Source organism: Ursus arctos, unplaced genomic scaffold, assembly GCF_023065955.2.
Source record: "Ursus arctos isolate Adak ecotype North America unplaced genomic scaffold, UrsArc2.0 scaffold_4, whole genome shotgun sequence".
Classification (NCBI taxonomy): domain Eukaryota; kingdom Metazoa; phylum Chordata; class Mammalia; order Carnivora; family Ursidae; genus Ursus; species Ursus arctos.
The window spans coordinates 51,865,231-51,886,158 of record NW_026623056.1 but is presented as its reverse complement, the minus strand read 5'-3'; the positions used below and the strand labels follow the sequence as shown (position 1 = coordinate 51,886,158).

The 20,928-nt window shown below is 33.3% G+C and overlaps 1 protein-coding gene across 2 annotated transcripts in view; it reads left to right on the top strand.

The window, feature by feature from the left end:
• Positions 1-20,928, top strand: part of ARL6 (ADP ribosylation factor like GTPase 6) — a 43,408-nt gene that overhangs the window by 1,584 nt on the left and 20,896 nt on the right. For both annotated transcript variants that reach the window (XR_008957310.1, XM_026491649.4), the window contains exons 2-5: positions 1,924-2,073; positions 8,749-8,810; positions 9,253-9,321; positions 13,035-13,129. Coding sequence is in view for 1 of the 2 variants with exons in the window: in XM_026491649.4 (XP_026347434.1) it covers positions 1,951-2,073; positions 8,749-8,810; positions 9,253-9,321; positions 13,035-13,129 (349 nt within the window). In the remaining variant the exon portion in view is untranslated. The remainder of the gene's footprint in view (positions 1-1,923; positions 2,074-8,748; positions 8,811-9,252; positions 9,322-13,034; positions 13,130-20,928) is intronic.

The following is a 20,928-nucleotide window of genomic DNA, read 5'->3' as shown; positions in this document are numbered from 1 at the left end:
ATCATGGCTTTAGGCATAGGGAGCTACAGAAAACTTTGTATCTCCCACTGTGCACATAGGGCATGGTAAATATATGATGAGTGGCTTAAATTGTTATCTTTCCTTCTTTCATACATGGAAAAAGTAAACTTAAAGAAATGTATGATTACTAAGAAATAGAAACATAGATGTATAGGCTATAATTACATCTTTTAGAATAACTGACTTCTAAATTGTACATCCCAAAATATTTCATTAACAAGCATTAGTTTTAATAATCCATGAAAAAGTGTTGGAAAATCACAATCCAGAGTTCTTTGGAAAATGAATATTCAAGCATCACGTTTTTGACTATCGATGCTTTATAGTGGATGCCCAGAGGATGATGATGTGAGAAGTGGTCATATTTTTTTTAAAATTTGTTCAAAATTGTATGGAAAATGGAAAACAAGATATTGTCTATTTTTTAATTAACATAATGTATTATTTGCTTAAAAGTAAGGTACTGTCTTTATCAATATGTTTAGTACAATAAATAACAAAGTGAGAATAGTAGATCTACTTTGAATTAAAATGGTCTGTGCTAATTGTTTCATGATATCAGAAGGCTAATTTAGATTCTACAAATGTTCCTTATGCTGAGATTTAAAGGAATGGACTGAGTGAGATTTGAATCTCCAACACAAGGAGAAAAGTGGCACAAATGGAGTACCTGAAATCAAACCCATCCCTTGGATAAGACAGCCGTGGCTCTCTTGTAGGCCCCATGCTCTGGTGGGGCACTGTGCCTGCTCTTTTCTGCACATCATTGAAATTTGGTTTTGAAATTTCTGTCAGTATGATCGCCCAAGGGGCCTAAGCAAAATCGATGATGCAGCCTCCTTTTGATGCAGTTGTCTTGGAAACCTTATCATTTAAGTTACTGCAACGCATCCTTCAGGGTATGTTCTTGCCTAGGATAGGATGGGATAAAAAGCACTGAAGGAGTTGAGGGATGACAGGCTCCTGGAACTTTAGATGGAAATGAGAATAAATCAATTAAATGAGATAATATTTAGAGAACTTTGAAAATGATGGTTAGGAGAGTAATAGGAAATATTTGGGACATAGGCAGATTGTAGTTACTGCTAGAGCAGTCTCTGTAGCAGTTGAGGGCTGGCAACAGGGATATCTGTCTTATCCCACGATAATGTTTTGGGGAGTGATGGATCAAAGGGGAGCACCTTGGAAAGTTTCATTTGCAAAGTTCATAGGTTATGAGCAAGCAATATGTGTAGCAATATATTATATATTAAAGTAAATATATCTGTTAGTATTCTTTGTTCCTCTTGATAGAAAATGCAACTTAAACTGGGTATAATCAAGCAAACAAACAAAAACAGTGAATTTAATAGTTACTACTTCAGATTATTGCATAATACAACAATGGGGCTGGCTTCAGAAAAAGATTTAACCAATTCCTCAAATAGTGTAGCCAAATCTCAGTTTTTCTCATTTCTGGTCTGCCTTCTACTTTCTAAGCTTCAGACCATTTTAATTCAAAGTAGATCTGCTATTCTCATGAACTCCTTTGCCCATACATTATTCCAGATTTCTAGAAAGGCTGCAGATATTTTCAAGATCACAAGTGGCAGACTCCACACGATACTGAGTTTAACCACATTTTCTTCTTAAATATTATAATTTACCAGAAGAAATATACAGCTATTTCAAGGTCATTGTTCTTTGTGTTCCCTAGGGTTATAAACTGCCAATCTGCATTTCAGATCAGGCTCCTTTGTGCTAATCAGCTTAAACTTTTGTTTACTAAATACAAAGCTACATTGACTTGGTTTTCATGATCTTGTCTTTAAATTATTAAATTTTTTGATGCACAGGCTCATATTTTCCATACCTAAGCTGCCTGTGATTGATATATCTTTTTTTTTAATTTCTAACTTGCAGCTGTTTTGTAAATACTTGAATCACGTTATGGGATTGCTAGACAGACTTTCAGGCTTACTTGGCCTGAAGAAGAAGGAGGTTCATGTTTTGTGCCTTGGGCTGGATAATAGCGGCAAAACAACAATAATTAACAAACTTAAACCTTCAAACGTAAGTATCTTTGTTAGATGTTTTATGTATTTTCTGCTAGAGAAAGTTAACATGCAGAATTATTTTGTTTGCCATCATTACTTCATATAATCATGTTATGAAATCCTATTAACCATGTAGTACCTTAAAGTAATAAATGTCAGTCAGCCATAATTTGCGGTGTATTTTATGCAGATATATGGGTGAGTCTTGATTATTTAAACTGGAATATTTTCCAAAGGTCTTTTTTTCTTAAAAGATCCTCACAAATTTGCCAAGTTTACTTTTAGGTAGCATTGCCTTCTTTTTGGCTCCCCCTTTACAAGAGAAACAAAACAAAGGGAATGATGAATCATTTCTGTCGGTTCAATGGATAAATAGCTTCCCAGGAGTGTGGTATGCATATCAATAGTAGTAAGCAGAACGACTTTAAGTCATTTAAGTAATAAGTATATGAACATATAGTTTGAACATTCAACACGTGGTATATAAGTTAAAGTTAGGTTTTGTTACATATAAAGAAAACCCACGTAACAGTGGACTGAATAAGATAGAACCTTCTTTTTCTATCGTCTGTACAGAGGAGGTATACCAGGGCTGGTACTGCAGCTATGTGGTCATTCATGAGACATCCAGGCACCTTCCATCTTTCTGTTCTGCTGTTCTAAGTGCCTGGTTTTCATCTTCAAGATCTCCACACGGTCACCTTGATTAACTGTATTCTAAGTCACAGGGAGGAGAAAAGAACAAGGCAAAAGAAGAGGCCTTCTTGCTAAATAAGCCCTCTTTAAAGAACTTACCCAGAAGCACCAAATAATGATTCCTAACTTATATCTCATTGGCTACCCCTATCTGTAAACGAAGCTGGATTTTTTTTTTAAAGCAAGGCATACTGCTGCTTCCAAAAATAATAGGGGTCCTGTAAGTATGGAAGAAGAGAAGACTAGATAACTAACGTTTACAGTTATAAATATACTTATTTAGGTAAAAGCCATTAGTGAGTTAATGAAAAATGTAGAGTGAAAAAATAATATAGAGTGCATACAGATAGGGCAAAAACTAAGAAGCTGGTACTGTTAATGACTAAATGGCTAGAGAATGGAAAATATTGGTCCCAAATGTGGTAGTTTCCTCCAAACAATGTTTCAGGTTGAGCAGAATAAGCAGCGTACTACTCCCATTTTCTTTTGCAGCAGCTTCTGTTTTATTTCTGCTTAGTTGGAGATTGCTTTGAAATACAAAAACACCATTATTTCTTTTTTTCTGGTCATTATTCCCTTCTACATAGATGAGTTTACCACATAAGAACAACTAACTGCTGGTGTATTTTCAGGTGTGAGTTAGTGTGAGGGCCAGGATAAGAAACTGGAGATGGATTTGGAAGGCAATTTAGGTGTTTTAAGGAGTTCCCCAGCTGAGTTGGGAGTCAGCTGAGGTATACATGCTGAAGTCAGGCAAAGATAAAAAATACCAGCTTTATTTAATTTTAGAGGGCAAGGGTTAGGTCTGTTCAGAGGACTTGCTAACACTCTATTTTATTGAGATTGGCCTTCCAAAATTTCAGGGTTTCCTCCTCAGGGAAAGATCCTACTCTTCTAGGTTCATTGCATGGCTAAGATCAGATGAGAGTGCAGGCTCGTGATAGGGCTGTGGCACTCAGATGAGAGAGAGGAGAGAGATCAGAACCAAGAATGCTCAGTTCTGTTTCACAAACTGAGCAAAGGAGTAATTCTTTACCCACGGAGAGGAATAAATTGGAGGAGGTGAGATAGAGAAATATGGAGTATCATTTAATGAAGTTTTCTCTATATGTGAAGATAGGGGAAAAAAAAGTTTAAAAAGCTCACATGCATTAGAGTCTTATCTCCTGACCTAGGTGATTACAAGAAATTTCTTTATCAGTCCTTAAGAGGGAGATAAAGCATCCTACCCAGTTGGATGGGGTCCAGAACTGACCTTAGAGAACAGTGAGCATATGTTAAAGTAGAACCATACCCAGTTGTGCCTTGGCCCTTGTCAGTACTGTGGATCAGCTCTCAGCGGATCAGGCTGGGCTGGTGCTTAAGAAACTCGGTGACTGGTGACCTGCACTTCCGTAGGTAGAGCTATCAGTAGTAAGCAAGATTATAAGGAAGGTTTTTTTAGGTAAGGGCCTATTCTATCAGAGGTGTTTACATTTTTCTCTACATCAAGGAATTGCCTCAAAAGTAAAAAAATTTTTTTTGGTAAAACTAGTCTTGGGCCACCTGGGTGGCTGTGGGTTAAGTGTCTTGATGCTTGATTTCATCTCGGGTCATGATCTCAGGGTCATGGGATCGAACCCAGTGTCAGGCTCTGAGCTCAGTGTGGAGTCTGCTCCAGATTCTCTCCCTCTCCCCCTGCCCCTTTTCTCTCTCTCTCTCTCTCAATAAATAAATAAATAAATAAATAGACAAACAAACAAATAAATAAATAAATAAATAAATAAAATCAATCTTTAAAAAAAAAACAAAACTAGTCTCAAATAAGTACAAAATAACTGAAACCAGAGCCACCATTAATAGCCACAAAATGAGGATGCCTTGATGGCTCAGTCGGTTAAGTGTCCGATTCTTAATTTCAGCTCGGGTCATGATCTCAGGGTCATGGAACTGAGCTCAGTGTCAGGCTCTGCGCTGAGTGTGGAGCCTGATTGGGATTTCCTCTCTCCCTCTCCCTCTGCCCCTCCCTCACCTCTCCTTCTCTTAAAAAACATATGTAGCCACAAAATGGACCAGTCCCCCAATGCCTGCTGTACCCAAATTGGCAGAAATAACATTCAAAATACAAAACAGAAATTACAGTCTCCTTCCATCATCCGCAAAGTTTAGTGATCTTCCAAGACATGGTTATTACCATAGGAATAATCTTTGATATGAATGGGAACAGCTTTCTTCCCTGAACAAGGATGTACTTTTAAAGACACTTGCTCTTATTTTTTAACCTACTTAGGGATTTTTTTTTTCATAATTTTTCTGTCATTTCTAGGGATTTGGGGCAGAAAGAGGAGACATCATGTGCTCTGTCTGTGATCTTAAAATACTCTAATACCCCCATTTCAGACTGGTCTTGTGACCTATTAACCCTAACACACTACATTAGTCAGAGAAAGCCTCCAGGAAAACCTGGGTACACAGCCAATAACTAAGGTTTTTTTAATTAATCTTCCAGTGCTTTCCAACATCCCTGTCTCTCTGTTATCTCTGGTGAATTATGGAACTAGTCTAGACTTGCTACTTTCTAACACCACTTCCTGAGACTTAATGTTAAGGTAACTATCCTGTCTCCACAGAACAATTGACCTCTAGATCCTGAGAGCACAGTAAGTTGCTTTGCTTTTTTTTTTTTTTCTTAATTTGCTGCTGATAGCCAAAAGACCACTTGAAATAGAATTTCTTAAAGACCTCAAAACCTCTGTCACACAGGTATAGATAAAACACTTGTTTCCTCCGTGTATCTGAATTAAAGAAATCTTTATGAGCTTTACATCCATTATTAGAAACATTATTTTTACTGAATTAAATGAATTATAGAAATCTACAATGCAAAAAATTTTGCAAATCTCGTTTTATAGTTATGTCTCTTATTTTTTGTAGATAAAATCAGTTTCTAGATAACTAGATACTTCTGGACCCAAACTGGCTTTAAGCTATCCTAATGCTTATTTATTGTCAATGTATTGAGGTTGCTGGTGTTTTCTAAACTGATGAATGAGGATGGGGAGGCATTTTAACCCGATCACTCAAGAATGTGTTCTTAAGTGTATTTTCTTAGAGATGCACCCTGTAAGTACCTTTTTTCCCCAATTTCCATTACCCCTCTTTGCCAGCATAGATCCTATCATACTACCACATCATCCAGATTTATGTTATTTAAAACAATTTGAAATTATCTTGCATATTTAATTGGTAGCTTGTTTATTAAATTTTTCCTCATTATAAATTTAAATTCCGTAAGAGCATAGATCTGATATTGTTCAACCCTAAATCCCTATAATATTGCCTGGTATATAAGTGTATTTTGGGATGAACTGATGGGTAATTTTTTAATTTTCATTTTGAGCAGGGAATGATGATTGATGGCACCAAGGATTTAATTTTTAGCAGACTTAATGAAACTAACCAAATAGGATCTTCTCTCAGAAATCCTGTTCTATTCTTGTTGATGTTAGTCTGTCCTTGGGCTATCTCAGATAGGCTATTCCACTTAGGTAATAATTCCCACAGTCTTTGCTTGCTTTGTACCATTCCCTAACCAATTCAGAGAATGACCAAATGTATTTGGTCCTAGATAGAGCAGAGGAAGTTTAATGTTGGAGATAATCTTTGGACTTCTTTGAAGGAAAATTAATCCCACTTGAATGTGGAAGCACAAGCTCACATATCTTGTTTTATCCTGATTAATTTGTGGAATTTCTTTCTAATTATGTTCCATTAGAACTTTAGAAGTAATGGGAAGAGGGTTGCCTGGGTGGCTTAGTCAGTTAAGTGTCTGACTTTTAATTTTGGCTCAGTCATGATGTTGGGGTTGTGAGATTAAGCCCAGTGCTTGCGCTGGGCGTGGAGTCTGCTTGAGATTCTCTCTTCCTCTCCCCCTGCCCCTCTTCCCACTCCTATGTACTCTCTCTCTCCTTAAAAAAAAAAAAAGTGATGAGAAGAGAAGAAAGTTGATTAATTTTATCCTTGTTAAGTAAAACAGCAGGTTAAAAGAGCAACTCTGGAAACGAGGGTTTGTAAAGAAGCTGGGTGATTGTGAGAGGCTAGGCAAATAATTATAGTTCAGTGAAGACAGGGCTACTTTTGAGGTATATTTTCTGTGATTTCTATACACATTTAATTTCTCACTTTTTTATTACTGGTATTTTTTCCTAATAATAATAGCTGATGATTTTATCATGATTGTGATCAAAAATCAAAACAGTGGAGTATTTTGGGACAACAAAAGTTAGGAAACTCTTTATTCCAAAGTTGCAATGGAGAAACCCTAAGGACTGAGGCAGGAACCTGAATGGCAGGAAATAAATTCTAACATAGAAAGATATTTTTGGAAGAATATAGGCAGCTCATAGGATGGAAAGAAAAGCTGAATAAACAAATTTTAGAAAGGCATCTCTAGGGAGGCCTTTTCACTACTACATTACTACTTAAGGTGACTAAGCTCCAGTGACTTTTCAGTTGCTGTCTTTTCATTTCAATTTTAAATTTCCAGAAGTGGACTACCAGATTGAACATAATGATGTGGGAGCAACAATTTACCTTCTACTTCTGTTTCCACACAAAATCAACATGATGAACTAAAGGGATTTTTTTGTTTCAAGTTACACTGAGTTACACTGTGGCTGTATGGAGAAAATTGGAAAGAGACTGAAATCAATGAAAGTATACTTATGATGTTTGTTGAGTATTTGCTGAGTATTTCCTTTAGACCAGACACTTTGTTGAGTATTTTGCATTCATTAACTCATTTAATGCTCATGATAACTTTACAAGTTAAAGATAATAATAGATTTCACATTTGAGAAAACTAAGGTTTGGAGAAATTGAATAACTAGTCTAAGGTAACACATTAACAATTAGGAGTAATTAGAAGGCTTTTGTAGTAAATCAAAGCAAGAAATGATAAGGCCCTGAACTAAGTTAGTGACATAGGACCAATTTGAGAACGGTTATATAAAAAATGTAAGAAAAGGAGGAGTCAGGAATAACTCAGAGAGTATCAGAAAGTAGACGGTGTTTTTTATTCAAAAGGAGAAGTAGTTTTGATGGTGGAAGTGTTAGGAGGCATTTGACGACTTGTCAGTTAAAGGCATTTTAATTGCCTGTGGGACTTGCTAACAGGTCTCCTGCTGTACGCTTGCCTCCCTTGTAATCTCTTCTCCACACAGAATTCCCCACCATGGTTTTCAAGGCTCTAGGCCTCTTTATTACATATAAATCTCTGCCTTACTCAGTACATGTTAGACATACAGGCCTTATGCTTTTCCTGAGTGGCAAGCCCCTGCTTGCATTGGGGTCATTGCACTGGCCAATTCCTTTGACTGGAATGTTCTTTGCCAAGATCTTGTCATAGCTTTTCTCCTTTTTGATATTCACTCTTGGGTCAGATGTTACGTCCTCAGAGAGGCTTTTTCTCAGCATCCTTTTTCCATGCCTCATACCAACCCTCCTCCCTCATTGCTGCCCATCCCCAAATCACCTTTCACCACACTTATCACTGCCTGAAATAGTGTTCACTTGTAGTTTACTTGGTTATTGCTGTTTACTTTCTCTAGATAATAAGCTCCATGAAAGCAGAGACCATGTGTGTTCACCATCTGGACATAAGAACAGTCCCCAGTGGTATATATATAAACTCAATAAGTATGTGGTGAAAGATTATAAAGTCCTGTATGTGAACTCAGAAAGGCTCATCAAACCACTTTACAGCTATGGTAACTTGCAGCAAGCCACAAAATGTGAATTAAGACATACACATTATGCAGATTCATAATTAGTAAACCTTAAACTTCTGTAAAGAATTCACACACAGTGATCCCACTGCAAAAATTATAATTTTGTTTAATTCTGTCATCTCCTTAGTGACAAATTTTAGAATTGGAAACCTGAATTTTTTTTTTAACCTGAGGAAAAATTCATCTTTGATAATTACAAATTTCTCAACTTATCTTTTCTCTTGAAGGCTCAATCACAAGATATAGTTCCAACCATAGGATTCAGCATAGAGAAATTCAAATCATCCAGGTAATTCACTTTATTATACTAAGAAGTTGTGGGTGAAAAGTGATAATATTAGATCTACCTAGTCATTCCTTCTATTCTTAGAAAAAGTAATTCGTTGTTTCAGAAGTCCATAGATGGTAAATTATTTGTACCACTGCCTCTGGATTATTTTTCAGAATTTAGACTTTAGACAAATTTTATAATCTCACTAGCAAGGAAAGCATCGTTTTTTATATGTTATTCATTACAAAATGCTATTTATATTAAAAAATTTATTTTATGGGACTCGTACCTGAAAATTGGCATAAGTTGAAAATTGTATAATCAAGGGTGGTTTCTTTGAACACAAAATTTTAAGTAAAAGTGACACTTTACGTTAGTATCTTAAAATGTAGTCATGGTTTGTTTTGTTTTGGTGTTTGGTTTTGTTTTGTTTTGTTTTGTTTTTGTTTTTTTTCTGTAGTTTGTCTTTTACAGTGTTTGACATGTCAGGTCAAGGAAGATACAGAAATCTCTGGGAACACTATTATAAGTAAGTATGTCTATAAATGTTGGTTAACTAGATGATTATGTTTTAATAACAATGATTAACAAATAAATCCAAAGGATTATATGGGCTAGGTTGCAGTATTTTTTAAAAAATATTTTTAAATATTTTATTTTAATATATTTTTAAAATATATTTAAAAATAATTTATGTTTTCATAAATTTAAGCACATTTTCTAATGAAAAAATGAAAATGTTTTCTAATAAAAAAGTATAATCATACTTCATATTATTTCTCAAATGCTTCAGGCCCTTCATGACCTTGGATCTTTGCTATGCTTTTCTGTTTTTAATGCCCTGTTCTGTTTTTTTGCAGTTCAAAGTTAGTATAGTCAGGCTTGAAGGTTAACTCAAAAGTCACCTCCTTTGTGAAATTTCACCATTTTGCCCAGTTATTCTGTCCCGTGTTCACACAGTACTTTACCATACTTACTATGTTTTAAAGTCATGTACCATAGCTGCCTCTCTAATGAGGATGTGAGCTGCTCAAGAGCAGGGATTATTTCTTACTCAGGTTATTTCTTCAAGGCCAAGTATGATGCTAGACAGATAGATCAGTAAATATTTATTGAATAAATTTAGTTAAAATAACAGTATTAACTAATAGTTGATCCATTTGTTCTACAACCAATTCTAAACAAGATATTTTCACCATATGCAAATAAAGTGCTCACTAATTACTTCTGATTAAGAACTGTCAAGTTACTAGAACGCAAATTATTATGCCCTCTCAGGATTTGCATGTGGTAGTAAAATGAACTCATTAACTGTTCATATTTCTAGGACTTCTTCATGTAAAAGTAATGTAACTTACTTTTGGAGTCTGACACTTATAACCAGTATCCCTTGACTAAATGTGCTTTTGTCGTTATAAACTCTTGCCTTGAAATGGTTATAAGATGACTGCCAGATCAGATTTTAATTTTTATTGATTAGTTCTTTCCTTCTTATGTGGGAACAAATATTGTATTCCTCAGATTATGAGCCAAAGGAGATTTTTTTCAGATATTCTTTTCAATGAGTGCTTTAATAGATTGAAGTCATATTTAAATCATACAGATCAGAGGACCTCTGAGGTACAGAGAAAAGAGTTCTTCAGATTTGAGAGTTAATTTGGTAAAGGAAAAGTGACATGTTTATGGTAGCTTGCATTAAATTCTCTGGAGAAACGTGAATTGTTTTTTGGGGTTTTTTGTTTCTGTTTTTTTAGGAAACCTGAGTTTCAGTATAGGATTTTTTTTATTCTTCCTCCAGTTAGTTGATAATTCTTTTTTTAAAAATTATTTATTTTAACTACTATTTTAAAATTACAGATAACAAAAATACATAGAAAATAGTTTCAAGAAAAGGAAACATTTCTGATTTTAATTCCTTTTTCTTCAAAATCCTTTTGGAAGAAGTTAATTAAGAACACTATAGCTAAATCGTAGGTTGAATAGTGAATAGGTTACTATAGAGAATCTACAATAGTAAATTTATATCCTATATCTATATTTTTTTAATATGAATGAACAAGTGAATTTTAATCTATTAGATTGAAAGAGGTTAAAAAGATTAAGTCTACAGCAAAATAAGTCACTCTTATAGTGGGAATGTAACATCTTTTCAGGAAAATTTATCAATATCTTTTAAAATGAAAAATGTTCATGCTCTCTAGCCATCATTTTGTTTCTTGAAAAGTATCCTATGACTAGCACGAGTAGACAAAGATATATATATAGAAGAATATGTTTTGAATACTGTTTATAATGACATGTGTCAATTATAAAAAGAAAAATACTGCTCTTAACAAAAATATGTACTAAGAATATATAGAGAAGAAAAAAAATATAGTGGCATGTGCACCAAACCATTAATAGCATTTGTTTTTGGAACAATAAGATTATAAGGGAAGTTTACTTTGTCATTGCATATTATCTTTATAATATGAAAAACTAATAAAGTATAAAATATAAGGAATATACATTTTTTAATATTTGGAAAATATAGGAAGAATAAAAAATTTTTCTATAAATTTCACTACTAATAAATTTACCATTGTTAATCTCTTTTGTGTTTTTCTTCATTTTTGTAATATAAAATATATGCCTTACATAATTGAGAAGGGAGTCTTCTCAATTATGTACCATATATAGTTTTTTATCCTGCTTTTTCAGTTAACATTCAATTATAAGAATAAATCAGGAAAAACATACAAAGAATATAACTAATGCCTGGCTGCTTATTATTTTTTCATATGCCTATGCCTGTTTTTAAAATCATTCTGTTATTGGACATAAAAGCTATTCTCAGTTTTTGAAGATTATAAACAGTCCTTCAGTTAACAGGTCTTACTGCATAGATCTTTGTCGTAGTTCACGTTTCCTTAGAATAAACTCCAGAAATAAAATTACTGGCTCAAAGAGATTGAACATTTTTAAACTGTTGGTAGATATTTCCAATCATATCAGTTTCTATGGCTACTAGTAATATATGACTAGTGATAACCTATGTTCATTTTTTTAAAGTGATAGAAGATGTTACTCAGTTATTTTATTTTTATATTCATGTGATTGCTAATGATATTGAACTTTTAAAATCTTAATTTATAACTGGAATAAGTGATTCACAGAAAAAGGTAAAATGTCTATTAAATATATGCAACGATATTGAACTTTACTAGCAATGAATGAAATACAGTGTAAAATATTATGCTGTTAGAATGGCAAAAATGGAAAAAAATGTTAAGAGCCATGCTGGAAAGGGGGTGGGAAAAGTACTGGTAGTATAAATCAATAAAGTATTTCTGGAATACAGTTTGTCAATGTTTATCTAAAACTTTAAATTTTACATGTATTCCTAGAAATTTTATTCCTAATTACAAGTCTTAAGATACCAAGAAATTTAAAAAATGTATTTAGGAGGATGTTTATTCCCAAGTTTTCCACAGTAAAAAAAACTAAAATTCATCTCTAAGTCCACAGTATTTGATGACATATCCGTGCAATGGGATACTTTATAATCATTAAAAGAAAGATGCAGAGGGAATCTGTGATAAATGCCACTGTGATCTGTAAGTGAATCCATAAGCCAGTTCAGTGGCTGGTTATCAGCTTTAAAAAAATCGAATAGAATAAAATAAAAGCTATTTGTAAGTATTATTTCTGGAAACTTATTTCAAATACAGTTCCATATACTTAAGTGTCTACTGCATCTTAATGTAAAATGTATTTCTCACTATGGTTATGACAAGAAATATTGGAGAAACACCGATATAGAGGCTTAATGTTTCATACAAAAGTAGTTCAAACTATACTGCAAAAAAAAGATCAAGGAAATATATATATATCCGAAAGGCAAGGTATAAAATAGCAAGATTCCATTTAAATACAAATGTAGGTACTCATATGTGAATATACACAAAGAAAATGTCAAAATTTATTTACCCCAAAATAGTAATAATGATTGCATCTGTGTAATAGGATTATAGTTTTACTTGTAATTTTTAAAAATTATGAAATAAGTCATTAAATTTACCATATTATCAACCAATTGAGAAGAAATTATTTTATGTGAAATGTGACTAATGGTAATATATTAGTCACTCATATAATCTAACACATAATGAAAAGATAATACACAGGTTAGGAAATGCAAATGAATGCTAAACGTGGAAAAATGTATAAGTTCATCTTTAATTTTTCTCATTCCTTATATAGAGAAGGACAAGCCATTATTTTTGTCATTGATAGTAGTGATAGATTAAGAATGGTTGTGGCCAAAGAAGAACTTGATACTCTGCTGAATCATCCAGGTATATGTGTATGTCTGTGATATCTGTGCTTTAAGGTCTGTTTACATAAGATTTTTTTTGTTCTTTGGTCTTGGCAGAAAGTGTTGTTTATTCTATGTAATTATCTCTTATTTAAAATATTTACATATTTTTAATTGAAACATAAATACAGCATTCTACTAGTTTCAGGTGTACAATATAATGATTCAGCAGCTCTCTACATTAATGAGTATATTACTCCCCTTTGTTTTTGAATTTTAAAATACAGTAATTATTCAGAATTCATATCTACCTCCATAGCACCATGTATTTTTTAAATTTCAAAGCTTTTTGCAGTGTTTTTCAGGTCTCCGACCTTTATTTCCCCCAAAATAAAAATGTTCCTCTGATTGCATAAATAATATTGTCAATAGCAAAAAAATGGAGACAGGAAAAGAAGAAAGAAGGAAGTAAAAATCCATGTATTTCAATACTCATTAGAATTATTTTGGTTACCATCTTTTCATACATGTATATATATGTATGATTACACAGCATTTCTTACATATTCTGAGAATTCTTCTAAAATGGATCTTTTCTATTTTTAAACAGTAACTGTAACTGCCAGCCCTACCCTCTTTTCAAGATACCAGTATTAACCATTTGGTACTTTTTCTCATTATTATTTACTAAAATGGGGTCATATTCTCTACACTCTTCTGCATCTACCTATTCTCGGAGAACACTAAATGATGGAAATCCTTTCAAGTCAAAATGCATATATGTAATTATTTTTTTTAATAGTGCCTAATATGCCATACTATGAATATACCACCATTTATTCTATTATTTACCTATTATTAGGTATTTTTTTTCTCTAAACACAATTCTCCAGTGAGTATTGTGGAACTCTGCATTTCTAGCTTTACTCATGGGAAAAGATTTAAGTGGTCTTTGTGCTATGACTTTTAGGAAGAGGTGATGGTTTAAATGAAGTGTGGATTTGTTAGAAATAAAATGGAAATAGTGTGGGACTTTCTAACAGTTCTTCCTGTTTAACCACAATAACTGGTATTTTTAGTGAACAACCTTAAGCTTATTCATATATTTGGGGTAATAATTATCTAGCCTGTACATTTTATGTGACTCTCTCACTTTTAAAAATTTAACAATCTTTTATCTGGGTTGAGAATGCATTTTTGATTATGCATTCCCTTTGTGTTAATCTTTCCACTTTCTCCTCAAAAACTGTTATAATGTTGACCAGTAAGATGGAATGATTCCTATAAAATCAGTTTCAAATAAAATGGAAACCTTGGTTTCCTCAACTGAAGCCTTGTCCAAGTAAGTTATCTTTATGTACTAATGCATTAATTTTGGGGGATAGATTCCCAAAGAAGGATTTCTCAGCTGAGGTATACATGAACTTTAAAAATTTTTTAATTTAATTTTGCTTTTTTACTGAAGTATAGTTGACATACAATGTTAAGTTAGTTTCAGGTGTATAATATAGTGATTTAACGGTTCTATACGTCATGTGGTGCTCACCATGATTAGGGTAGTTACCGTCTGTCACCGTACAAAGTTTACAATATTATTGACTATATTCCCTATGGTGTACTTTTTATCTCGGTGACTTATTCATTTTATAATTGGAAGTTTGTAGCTTTTAATCCCCTTCACCTATTTCACCCATCCCTCCCACCTCATCCCCTCTGGCAACCACCGGTTTATTCTCTGTATTTATGAGTTTTTGTTTTGTTGTGTTTTTGTTCATTTGTTTTGGTTTTTAGATTCTGCATATAAGTGAAATAATGGTATTTGTCTTTCTGTATCTGAGTTAATTTCACTTAGCATAATACTCTCTAGATCTACCTACATTGTCACAAATGGCAAGATCTCATCCGTTATGACTATTATTCAGTTGTTTACCACATCTTCTTATCTGTTCATCTGATGATGGGCAGTTAGGTTGCTCCCATATCTTGCTACCGTAAATTATGCTGTAATACACGTAAGAGTGCATATATCTTTTCAAAATAGTGTTTTTGTTTTCTTGGAATAAATACCCAGTACTGGAATTATTGGCTTGTATGGTCTTTCTAAGAATTTTAACTTTTTGAAGAACCTCCATACTGTTTTCCACAGTGGCTCCACCAATTTACATTCCCACCAATAGTACATGAGAGTTCCCTTTTCTTTACATTCTCACCAACACTTGATATTTCTTGTTTTTTTGATACTAGCCATTCTGGCTGGTATGAGGTGATATCTCACTGTGGTTTTGGTTTGCATTTCCCTGATGATTAACTGAACATCTTTTCTGTTTGCCATCTGTATTTCTTCTTCAGAGAAATGTCTATTTATGTCCTCCACCCATTTTTAAGTTGGATTATTAGTGTCTTTTGGCGTTGAGTTGTATGAGGTCTTTATATATTTTAGATCTTAATCTCCTATCAGATATATGATTTGGAAATATCTCCTCCCATTCAGTAAGTTACCTTTTCATTTTGTTGATGGTTTCCTTCACTGCGTAAAAGCTTTTTAGGTTAATGTAGTACCAGTAGTTTATTTTTGCTCGTTTCCCTTGCCTGAGGAGACATATCCAGAAAAATGTTGCTACAGCTGATGCCCAAGAGATTACTATGTCTTCTTATTGGAGTTTCATGGATTTGGTCTTCCATTTAGGTCTTTAATCCATTTTGAGTTTATTTTTATTTATGGTGTAAGAAAGTGATTCAGTTTAATTCTTTTGCATGTAGCTGTCCAGTTTTCCCAGCAGCATTTATTGAAGAAACTATCTTTTCCCATTGTATTTTCTTGCCTCCTTTGTTGTAGATAAATTGACCACATAAGCATGGGTTTGTTTCTGGGCTGTCTATTCTGTTTCATCATATTTTTGTACCAGAACAATACTGTTTTGATTACTATAGTTTTGTACTGTAGCTTCAAATCTGGGATTGTGATACCTTCAGCTTTGTTCTTCGTAAGATTACTTTGGAGTCTTTTGTGGTTCCATACAAATTTTAGGATTATTTGTTCTATTTCAGTGGAAAATATTATTGGTATTTTGATGGGAATTGCATTAAATCTGTAGGTTGCTTTGGGTAGTATGGACATTTTGACAATATTCTTCTAATCTATGAGCATAGTATATCTTCCCATTTGTTTGTGTTGTCTTCAGTTTCTTTCATCAGTGGCTTACAGTTTTCAGAGTACAAGTCTTTCACCTCCTTGGTTAAGGTTATTCCTAGGCATTTTATTTTTTTTGGTGCAGTTGTAAATAGGATTGTTTTCTTAATTTCTCCTTCTGCTGCTTCATTATTGGTGTTTAGAAATACAATAGATTTCTGTATATTAATTTTGTATCCTGCAACTTTACTGAATTCATTTATTAGTTCCAATAGTTTTTGTTAGAACTTTTGGGTTTACTGTATATACGATGTTGTTTGCAAACAGTGAGTGACAGTTTTGCTTTTCCCTGCCAGTTTGTATGCCTTTTATTTCTTGTCAAATTACTGTGGCTACAACTTATAATACTATGCTGAATAAAAGTGGCAAGAGTAGACATTATTGTCTTGTTCCTAATTTTAGAGGAAAAACATTGTTTTCCACCATTTAGTATTATATTAACTGTGGGTTTTTCATATGTGGCCTTATTATGTTGATGTATGTTCTCTCTAACCCCATTTTGCTGAGAGTTTTCTTTATTATAAACTGATGTTGTATTTTGTCATATGCTTTTTCTGCATCTGTCATATGGTTTTTATCCTTTATTTTGTTCATGGGCTGTATCATGTTGATTGATTTGCTAATATTGAACCATCCTTGCATCCCTGGAATAAATCTAACTCGATCATGGTATATTGATCCTTTTAATGTATTGTTGAGTTCGATTGGCGAATATTTTGCTTGCATCTGTGTTCATCAAGAATATTGACCTGTAATATTTTTTTAGAGTGTTTTTTCTGGTTTAGGTATCAGTAATGCTGGTCTCTTAGAATGAATTTGGAAGGTTTCTTTCCTGGAATAGTTTGAGAAGGATAGGTATTAACTCTTCTTTAAATGTTTGGTAGAATTCACCTGTGAAACCCACTGGTCCTGGACTTTTGTTTATTGGGAGTCTTTTGATTTTTGATTCAATTTTGTTGCTAGCAATGTCTGTTCAGATTTTCTGTTTCTTCCTGATTCAGTCTTAGAAGATTTTATGTTTCTAGGAATTTATCCATTTGTTCTAGGTTGTCCAGTTTGTTGGCATATAATTTTTCATAGCAGTCTATTATAATCCTTGGTATTTCTGTGGTTCTACTTCAGTTCTTCTCCTCTTTCATTTCTGACTGTAGTAACTCCTCATAACTCCTAGTAACTTTGGGCTTTGTTTGTTGTTCTTTTTCTATTTCTTTTAGGTAAAGGATTATAATGTTTATTTGGAGATTTTTTGTTGTTGTTGTTTCTTGATGTAGGCCTGTATTGCTATAAACTTCCCTCTTAGAACTGCTTTTGTGAGGGGTGCCTGGGTAGCCACCCAGTTGGTTAAGTTTTGGACTCTTGATGTCACCTCAGGTCATGGTCTCATGGGTCATGGGAAGTGAGCCCTGCTTCTCTCCTTCTCTATCTTCTTCTGCCCCTCCAGCACTCTGCATACTCTCTCTCTCAAAAAAAGATATCTTAAAACAGAAATCTTAAAAAATAAAATAAACCGCTGCTTTTTCAGGGTGCGCAGGTGGCTCAGTCAGTAAAGTGTCTGACTCTTGATTTTTGGCTCAGGTCATGATTTTGGGGTTCTGAGGTCAAGTTCTACATTGGGCTCTGCACTCAGTGCAGAGTCTGCTTGAGATTCTCTCTCTCTCCCTTTGCCCTCCCCCCACCCTCATGCTATCTCTCACTTCCTTAAATAAAAATAAAATCTTTATTAAAAAAAGAACTGCTTTTTGCTGTTTCCCTAAAATTTTGAAGCATTGTGTTTTCATTTTTATTTGTCTCTAAGTATTTTTTTATTTCCTTTTGGATTTCTTCATTGACCCATTGGTTGTTTAGTCTCCGTGTAGTTGTGTTTTTTTCTGTTCATTTTCTTGTAATTGATTTCTCGTTTCACACCGTCGTGATCAGAAAAGATGCTTGCTATGATTTGAGTCTCCTCAAATTTATTGAGACTTGTTTTGTGGCCTAACATGTAATCTGTCTTGGAGAATATTCCATGTGTACTTGAATGTATTCTGCTGTTTGGGGATGGAATATTCTGTATATATCTATTAGACCCACCTGGTTTAATGTGTTCATTCAAAGCCACTGAACAAAGTTCCTTATTGATTTTCTGTCTACATGATCTATCCACTGATGTAAATGGGGTCTTAAAGCCCCCTACTATTCTTGTATTACTGTGAATTTCTCCTTTTATGTCTGCTAATGCTCACTTTATATATTAGATGTTTCTATGTTGGGTGCGTTGGTATTTAAAATTATTATATCCTCTTGTTGGATTGATTTCTTTATCATTATGCAGTGCTTTTATGTCTTGTTACAATCTTTGTTTTAAAATGTATTTTATCTGACATAAGTCCTGCTACCCCAGCTTTCTTTTCCTTCTATTTGCATGGAATATCTTTTTCCATGATTTCATTTTCAGTTTGTCTGTGTCTTTAGGTTCTGAAGTAGTCTCTTGTAGGCAATATATAGATGGGTCTTGTTTTTTTAATGCATTCAGTCACCCTATATATGAATTTTTTTAAATTGAAGTATAAACTGTTTACAGTCAAATGCTCATATCTTAAGTATATAGTTCAGTAATTTTGACAAATGCATACACTCATATAACTACACTGCCTGTCAAGAAACAACATTTTCATTACCCCAGAAAGTTCTTTCACACCCCTTCCCAGTCAACACTTTACATCTCGTACCAGAGAACTAATCTGATTTCTATCCCCAGATTAATTTTGCCTGTTCTACAGTTTCATATAAATGGGGGTAAAAGCACATACATTTTCATACATAAGTTTTTTTATTGGCATAATGTTTTGGGAAGTCATCTATGTGGTTGTGTATATCACTTGATTATTCCTTTTTATTCCCATGTAGCATTCTATTATGTATGTATACCACAGTTTGTTTATCCAGTATCCTGTTGAGCGACATCTAGACTGTTTCTAATTTAGGGCTAGTATGAATAAACCTGGTATGAACATTCTTGTAAAAGGCTTTTTATAGACATGTGTTCATTTCTCTTCAGAAAATTCCTAGGAATGATACTGCTGGATCATAGGATAGATGTATAGGTGATATTTAAAGAATTTCAAAGTGCTCATACTATTTTACATTGTCAGTAACATAAATGAGAGTTCCAGTTTCTGCATATCCTCTCCAATGATTGATGTTGTTGTTTTTCATTTTAGCCTTTCTACTGAGTATAATAGGATCTCATTGTGCTTTAATTTGTATTTTACTGATGATTATTAATGTTGAGCACTTCCTGCATATTCTAGTAGCCAATCTTGTACATTCTGTTATAAAATGTCTTTTTAAATCTTTTGCCCATTCATTAATTTGGTTGTTTGTCTTATTATTGAAATTTAACATTTCTTTATAAGTTCTAGATAGAAGACGTTTGTTAACTATATGTGTTTTGAATTCTCATCAGTCTGTGACTTGCCTGTTTATTTTCTTCACAATATCTTTTAATAAACCAATATATCTAATTTTGATGAAGTATAATTTATCAATTTTTTCTTTTAAATATAGGCTTTCTATGTACTCTCTAAAAAATCTGTGCCTACCCTAAGATTACTAACATACTCTCCCATGTTTTCTTCTAGAAGCTTCATAGTTCTGGCTTTTATGTTTGGCCTGGCATCCATCCTGAATTAATTTTTGCACTTTCTTCTTACAGATATCCAATTATCCCAAAATGTATTTGTTGGAAAAAAATTTTTTTTCACTGAATCACTTGTCAGAATCATTTGACTTTCACACTTATTGAATTTAATTTGACTGTATATATGTGCACCTATTTCTGGACTCTGTGTTCTTTTCCATTGATCTCTTTTATGTCCTTTTACATTTGGCTTGTTACCTTGGATTTATAATAAATTTTGAAGTCAGATAGGATAAATCTTCCAACCCTGGTCTACTTTTTCAAGATGATTTTGGTAGTTCTAAGTATTCTAATATTTCAAAGAAGTTTTTAAATCAGCTTATTAATTTTTTTTAAAACCTGAAATTTTATTTTAATCATATTTGGGGATAGTTGACATCTTAATGTTGGACTTAACACTGAATGTTCCAACTGATGAGCATGGTATGTCACTTAATATGTTTATGCTTTTCTCGATTTCCCTATCTTTTATGGTCTTCTGTAGAGGTCTTACACATCATTCATTCAATTTATCCATAAAGTTTTTATTTTTTTGAAGCTATTATAAATAGTATATTTTATTTCATATTCTAATGGTTCATTGCTAGTATGTCAAAATACTGACTTTGTGTTCAGGGATGTTGTTAAATATATTTATTCTAATAGTTTTTCTGTAGATTTCTTAGAATTTTCTATGTCTAAAGTCAACAACAAAAAAAATTCTGCTTCCTTTTTAGCCTTTATGCCTTTTATTCTTTTTCCTGTCTTATTGCACTGGCTAGGACCTTCAGTACAGTATCGAATAGAAATGGTAAGTTTTGTCTTATTCCTGCTGTCTTCCTGCCCTAAATCCTGGCGCTTGCTTCTCTTCCTTACTAATGAATGTCCTCTGTGGCATTTTTTTTCCAGAATAGAGTACTTTTTCCTGCATTAAAAACCTGTTCAGGTGATATCCTTTTTTCCCAGGAATTTTCTTAATGGCATATGGAAA